This window comes from Mus caroli, chromosome 9 (assembly GCF_900094665.2).
Source record: "Mus caroli chromosome 9, CAROLI_EIJ_v1.1, whole genome shotgun sequence".
Classification (NCBI taxonomy): domain Eukaryota; kingdom Metazoa; phylum Chordata; class Mammalia; order Rodentia; family Muridae; genus Mus; species Mus caroli.
The window spans coordinates 817266-824880 of record NC_034578.1 but is presented as its reverse complement, the minus strand read 5'-3'; the positions used below and the strand labels follow the sequence as shown (position 1 = coordinate 824880).

At 36.3% G+C, this 7615-nt stretch overlaps 1 protein-coding gene across 4 annotated transcripts in view; it reads right to left on the bottom strand.

Annotated features, from left to right (window-relative positions):
- Positions 1-237: 237 nt before the first annotated feature.
- Positions 238-7615, bottom strand: part of Kbtbd3 (kelch repeat and BTB domain containing 3) — a 20896-nt gene continuing 13518 nt past the window's right edge. For all 4 annotated transcript variants that reach the window (XM_021172930.2, XM_029481522.1, XM_029481523.1 and 1 more), the window contains one exon: positions 238-2093. In XM_021172930.2, coding sequence (XP_021028589.1) covers positions 491-2093 — 1603 coding nt within the window. In that variant the 3' untranslated portion in view covers positions 238-490. The remainder of the gene's footprint in view (positions 2094-7615) is intronic.

Sequence of the window (7615 nt, the reverse complement as noted above, 5' to 3'; positions counted from 1 at the left end):
ACCAGAAAGTTGAAAAAGCATATTGTGGAAAATTTCTGGCCACACAAAGGTGAAATGAAATCATTTAACCAGCAAGCAGAAAATAGTAGGGATTCAACAATTCTTACATTAGAGTGTTCAATGTGAATTTCTCATCTACTTCTAATTTATCTTCATGTCACACAATATGCAGTATATGAGCCATTTTCACTTCAAGAAAATTTTCCCTTCTACACAGATTTTTTCCATCATTTAACTTAAATAGACATAAATTTGTGATTTTTATTTATATAAGAAAATACTATGTAATCTGGATTATTGAACATGAATTTATATTCAACAAAACTTTGGTAAAATGTATTTTGTATTTTAAACTCCTGGAAACTATTTATTGAGAGCATACATCTATAGTCATTCTTTAATACAAGGAACATTTCAGTTTGCTGAGATATACATATTTTTAACCAATTCTACTAGGTGCAATTTTAGAGCTCTCATGCAAATATTATTTTTAGAAATGATTTGAATACCATGGGTCCCTATATTTGTTGAACTGAATGACCTGACAGTAAAATTCAGTTAAAGCTCTTGGCATTGGTGACACCTCTTCCCACTCTGACCTACTACTGTGGTAGACCTGCACTTCATCTGTGATCTCATCTGGTGCATAATCTCCACCTAATATGTAAATCTTATCCTCAATTCCAATTGCACCTGCATTAAAACCTGCACACTCAAAAGACCCTTCTCCTTTCCAAACACAAGTATCAGGACAAAAACTATAAACCTTATAGGTAGAAAGATCACATATATAAAGGGTACAGTTTACTGGGACAGCTTTAATTAAAGTAGCATGAAAAAACTGCCCAAACTCTGCTACTAGTTCAGACCACTGGTCAGTTGTAGCATTATATTTAAAAAAGCAATCAAGTGATGGGTTGAAAGCATCAGCAATCTCTACCTCAGATCCAAGGACATAAATGATATTCTGGCATGCACTGGCCTCTGGGTAATATATGCCTCTGGGTAAAGGGCTAACTGATGTCCACTCTCTGGACAGTGGATTATAAGATTCAACATCTAAGAGACTTTTTATGTCCTGGGATCCTCTAGTTTTTCCGCCTATAACAAATAATCGATTGAGAGCCATGACTGATGTATGCATGGTTCTTGGGGTTTTCATGGCTGAAACCCAGAAAAACTCATTTTTAGCTGGACAGTAGCACCAGGTCTGGTCAGTGGCATCATGGTAAGACTGTGCAATATGAAGTCGAATCCTTCTACAGCACTTCCCTTTGCAACCACCTGTCAAGAATATTTTCTCTCCATAGCTAGACAGACTAGATCCTGGCAAATCAATCAGATGTGATTGTGGCAATACTTTCCAGGAGTCAGTTTTAATATTATAGCAAAATGTATATTGATTTTCTCCATTTTCCTCAGTCTTATGGATGAATATATATTTTTCAGTTGTGGATGGTCGAGCATCAGGAAAGAGGCCACTAGAACCTTGTACACACTTAATGGCATCCACGATTATGTCAAAACAGTTTGTGCTTTTGAGTAAATACTCTTCATTGAGCAAACAGTCTTGAAGTGTGTCCTCAGATAACTGATGTAATCTTACTTTGGTAATCAAGTGAGGCAGGTGTTTTTGCCTGGACTCTAAGTTGTACTTAATCCATGTGAGGACAGCCTTTAGAACCATTTCTTCTTCAGGTACATTCAATTCATCTGATTCCAGACACTTCTGCAGCACTCCAAAACTCATTTCTAAAAAGTCACTGGATTTAAACAACAAATGAAAGTGATGCTGCACAAAATATAAAGTGTGACTGAACAACTGGGCAGAGCCGTAGCTGTCTGACAGAGATAACAAATGCAAACAATTGACCAAACTGATGCTTTTTATTAAAAAGTCACTGCAAGCTTTGGACAGGAAGGAAACCTGAAGAAAGGATGACAACTGGAAGAACATTTCCACGTTATCATCTGTTATTCTTGTTTTTCCCGTATAGGCATAGTCAAGAAATGCCTTTACAGCTTTGGAGGACAAGTTAGTAATGGTAACACTTCCGTCATCTCTTTCTTTCATGTTTACTTCGAACATAGCCCTGAAAAAGTTAAGAAAAAAAGAAGCACAAGTAAACAGAAATATTTTAATTATAACTATTTTCAATACCACTACACACATGCTTCTTTACCATTTACTTAATTTAGAATGCATTTATAAGATTAATGGGATTTTAATGAATTATTTTAACATTTAAAATAACTATATGGCATAATACTTATCTGCTGACTATTATGTAACCTTCATAACAAAAACATATAACAGTGTAGCTGATACACAGAAAGAAATAAAAAAGGTTGTAAAGTGGTTCAAATTTTATACACTAACTAATTTTTACACATAACTCAGTTTTCTTCAAAGGCAAATTAATTATCTGTGATGATAACTAAAATTTCTCAATATAAACTGCTCAAGATCTTAGGCTTAAAAAATTTACATGAAACACAGAAAATGAGAGGCCCACTGTTACCAATGATTTTGTATTGCTCTGTGGGGAAATCTGTCAAATCAGATTCAAAGTGAAAAGGGAACCAGGGAAGTAATATCCAAAGCCTAGACAATTACAAAGCCAAGAAGTCAAACCTATATTTTTGAGGTAACAACCACAGAAAGACAGAGACTGTTCCTTAAATTTGAGTAATTTTGCCAGCTTGGAAATTAAAAGGCAAATCTAAGGGATTGCTGCTATCTTGAACTCAGGAGAGACAAAAATATAAGTTATTTGGAGGTATATACTCAGGGAATAAAATGTATTTTACTGTTTATCCTGGTTTCATAACTGTGCTGGTAATATAAAAAATGCTGTGGTGATTTGACTGAGAATGACCTGCCCCCACCCCTCATTGGGTAATGTTTGAATACATGGCTCCCCGTTAGTATGACAATCTGGGAAGGATTAAAAGGGGTGGCTTTGTGGAAGAAGTTTGTCAATGGGAGAGATATAAGGTTTCAAAGCAGTGGTGCCATTACGAGTTTGTTCTCTCATATTCTTGCTATTGTGCCTTGGCTCTCCCATCACTGATTCTAACCTTCTGAAACTGTAAGCCTAATTAGACAGTTTCTTTTATGAATTGTTTTGGTCATGTTGTCTTACAACAGCTTAGAAAAGTAACTAAGACTAATACTTTGGGTGCTATATCGGTGAGTACCCAAATGCTTGTACTTGGTGAAATTGGGGCTAACTTTTTGCTCAAAGTCAGTTAAGTCAATTTGTCAGCACAAGATCTACTTGAAGAATATGAGAGATCTTTCAAATAAAATAGGAAAACGATGATAAAGAGCCCTTTTCTCAGGCTGCTCAATATATTTCTTAATATGAAGCCAAATAAATGTAGTGACCGAAGTTATAATTATACTATATCTTAACACAAGGTTCTTTAACAATGTATGCCAGTTTAGACATTTTAACTTGTAATTATATATATGATGCAGTCTTGCATAATAAAAGGATTAAACAGGTTGTTTAGAAGAATAAGTAACTTAATCATTGCAGAGTATTAAGTGCTATTATTTCAAGAAATCAAATGGTTCCTAATAGTATTCCTCTCCCCACATCTCTGTTTGTCTGTCTCTGTATCTGTCTACCAACCTATTAAGGTTTTACTTGTGTGTACGGGTGGTTTTGTCTGCAGGCATGTATGTGCACAAGTATGTGCCTAATGTCCATGAAGGACAAAAGAGGGAATCAGATTCTCTGGAACTGGAATATGAATTACCATACGGATTCTGGGAATTGAATCCAGGTCTTCTGCTGGATTCTATGTATTTTTAGTTTGGTATCAGCTTCTACACCCTTGTAGAAGACACATATAGGATCAAATTCCTATACTTTACTCTCCTACATATTTCTCAGGTATGGCATGTTATTATAAGCAGCTTCTATATGACATGTTCCTTGATTTTATATCTTAATCATATTTTTTGCTATGTAGTGCGAACTTTTCTGACATTTTATTTTACATTCTCTCAATGTAGTTAGTTTTCTCAAACTGTAGGTATTATAAATGATTAAAATTCTAGCCACAGGGCTGTAGAGATGGCCTTTCAGTGGTTGAGAGCACTGTTCTTCCAGAGGTCCTGAGTTCAATTACCAGCAGGCATATGATGGTTTATAAAACATCTGTAATAATACCTGCTTATATACACAAAACAAATCTTTAAAAAATATTCTAGCCACATTTGTACCTATTTTCATTTGAGCTATGTAATAATTTCATAAAATTTAATAAAGACTTGTCTTTTCTGCTACATGAAAGTTTAAAATTGTCTTCTGGTCTGAGCCACTGCCCTGAGCATACCTTGGGTGCTAGGTTCACACCCAGTCCCACAATACCCAGAGGATGCTTTAGTCCCAGGTGCTCTAACATTCCCAGGATCATAGGTGAGAAGGCTACAACACCTGCTCCAACAACAGGAGTAACTGGAACCCCCAGGATCTGGGGACTCAGCAATCCCGCCTGGACAGTAGTTTGGGTTCCTTCCAGTCTGAGCCAGTTGGGCATTGGTACCTCATCCAGTTCTTCAACACCCAGAGGAAGCTCGACTCCTAGGTACTCTTACAAGTCCAGGATCTCAGAAGCTTGGTCATATCAGGATTTAAGGATCCCAGAGGCAGCTTGACTTCCAGGAGCTCTAACACACCCAGGATCTCAGGAACACATGATCCCAGAATCACAGGATCACAAGAGACAGAACTCTGAGGAGTTCTGACACAACCAGGGTCACAGGAGGTATAGGCTCTAGTCAGAGACTGGTAGTACTACAGATAAACAGATGGCAAGAGGCAAAATGCAAGAATATAAGCAACAGAAACCAAGGTTACTAGCATCATCAGAACCCAGTTCTCCCACCGTACCAAGTCCTGGATACCCCATAATACAAGATTTGGATTTAAAATCAACTTTCATGATGATGATAACTTTAAGAAGGATATAAATAACTCCCTTAAAGGAATACAGGTAGAAGTCCTTAAAGAGGAAACAAAAAAATCATTTAAAGAACTACAGGAAAAAACAACCAAACAGATGATGGAATTGAACAAAACCATCCAGGATCTAAAAATGGATGTAGAAACAATAAAGAAATCACAAGGGAGACAACCCTGGAGATAGAAAACCTAGGAAAGTGACCAGGAGTCATAGATGCAAGCATCACCAACAGAATACAAGAGATAGGTAGATGAGAGAATCTCAGGTGCAGAAGATACTATAGAAAACATGATATAGCAGTCAAAGAAAATGCAAAAGGCAAAAAAGCTCCTAACCCAAAACATCTAGGAAATCCAGGACACAATAAGAAGATGAAACCTAAGAATAATAGATATAGAAGAGAGTGAAGATTAAAGGGCCAGTAAATACCTTCAACAAAATTATAGAAGAAAACTTACCTAACCTAAAGAAACAGATGCTCATGAACATACAAGAAACCTTCAGGACTCCAAATAGACTGGACCAGAAAAACAAAACAAAAAACAAACAAACAAAAAGCCCCCCCAAAAAAACCCTAAACTTCTTCACATAGTAATCAAAACACCAAATGCACAAAACAAAGAAAGAATAATAAAAGCAGTAAGGGAAAAGGGTCAAGTAACATATAAAAGCAGATCTAGCACAATTACACCAGACTTTTCATTGGGTACCCTGAAAACCAGAAGATCCTGGACAGATGTCATACAGACTCTAAGAGAACATAAATGCAAGTCCAGGGTACTATACTCAGCAGTATTCTCAATTACCAAAGATGGACAAACCAAGATATTCCATGACAAAACCAAATTTACACAATATCTTTAAGCAAATCTAGCCCTACAAAGGATAATAGAAAACGTCAATACAAGGAGGAAAACTACACCCTAGAAAAAGCAAGAAAGTAATCTTCTTTCAACAAACCCAAAAGAGGATAGCCACAAAAAAATAATTTTACTTCTAACAACAAAAATAACAGTAACAACAATCACTTTTCCTTAATATCTCTTAACATCAATGGACTCAATTCCCCAATAAAAAGACATAGACTAACAAAGTAGATGTGTAAAAAGGATCCAGCATTTTGCTGCATACAGGAAACATACCTCAGTTTCAAAGATATACACTACCTCAGAGTAAAGGCCTGGAAAACAACTTTCCAAGCAAATAGTCCCAAGAAACAAGCAACAGTAGCCATTCTAATATCCAATAAAATCAACTTTCAACCAAGTTACCAAAAATGTCAAGGAAGGACAGTACATACTCATCAAAGGAAAAATCTACCAAGAAAAACTTTCAATTCTGAACATCTGTGCTCCAAATGCAAGGGCACCCTTGCATAAAAGTAACTTTATTAAAGCTCAAAGCACACATTGCACCTCACACAATAATAGTGGGAGACTTCAACAAGCCACTCTCAGCAATGGACAGATTATGGAAATGGAACATAAACAGAGACACAGTGAAAATCAAATAAGTTATGAAGCAAATGGATTTAACAGATATCTATAGAACATTTCATCCTAAAACAAAAGAATATACCTTCTTCTCAACACCTCATGGTACCTTCTCCAAAACTGACCATAAAATTGGTCACAAAACAGGCCTCAACAGATACAAGGAGACTGAAATAATCCCATGCATCCTATCAGATCACAACGGCCCAAGGTTGGTCTTCAATAGCAACAAAAACAACAGAAAGCCCACATACACATGGGAGCTGAAGAACTCTCTATTCAGTGATAACTTGGTCAAGGAAGAAATAAGGAAAGAAATTAAAGACTTTTTAGAATTTAATGAAAATGAAGTCACAACATACCCAAATTTAGGGGACAAAATGAAAGCAGTAATGAGAGGAAAATTCATAGGTCAGGTGCATCCAACTAAATAGAAAGAAAAAGAACTACAAGAGAGTCAACAAAACCAGAAGCTGGTTCTTTGAGAAAGTCAACAAGATAGATAATCCTTAGCCAGACTAACCAGAGGGCATAGAGAGATTACCCAAATTAACAAAATCAGAAATGAAAAGGGAGATATAACAATAGAAACGGAGGAAATTAAAAAAAAATAATAATCAGCTCCTAGTACAAAAGCCTATATTTAACAAATCTGAAAAATCTGGAAGAGATTGACAATTGTTTAGACAGGTGCCAAAGTTAAGTCAAGATCAGATAAACATTCCCTTAACTCCTATGGAAATAGAAACAGTCATTAAATTCTCCCAACCCCCAAAAGCACAGGAGCACATGTTTTTAGTGCAGAATTCTATCAAACCTTCAAAGAAGACCTAATACCAATACACTTCTAACTATTCCATAAAATAGAAACAGAAGGAGCACTACGCAATTCATTCTATGAAGTGACATTTATGCTTATAACTAAACCACACAAAGACCCAAAGAAGAAAGAGAACTTCAGACCAACTTCCCTTATGAATATCAAATTAAAAATATTCAATAAAATTCTCACAAACCGAATGCGAGAGCACATCAAAATAATCACCCTAATCCCAGCACTCGGGAGGCAGAGGCAGGCGGATTTCTGAGTTCGAGGCCAGCCTGGTCTACAAAGTGAGTGCCAGGACAGCCAGGGCTACACA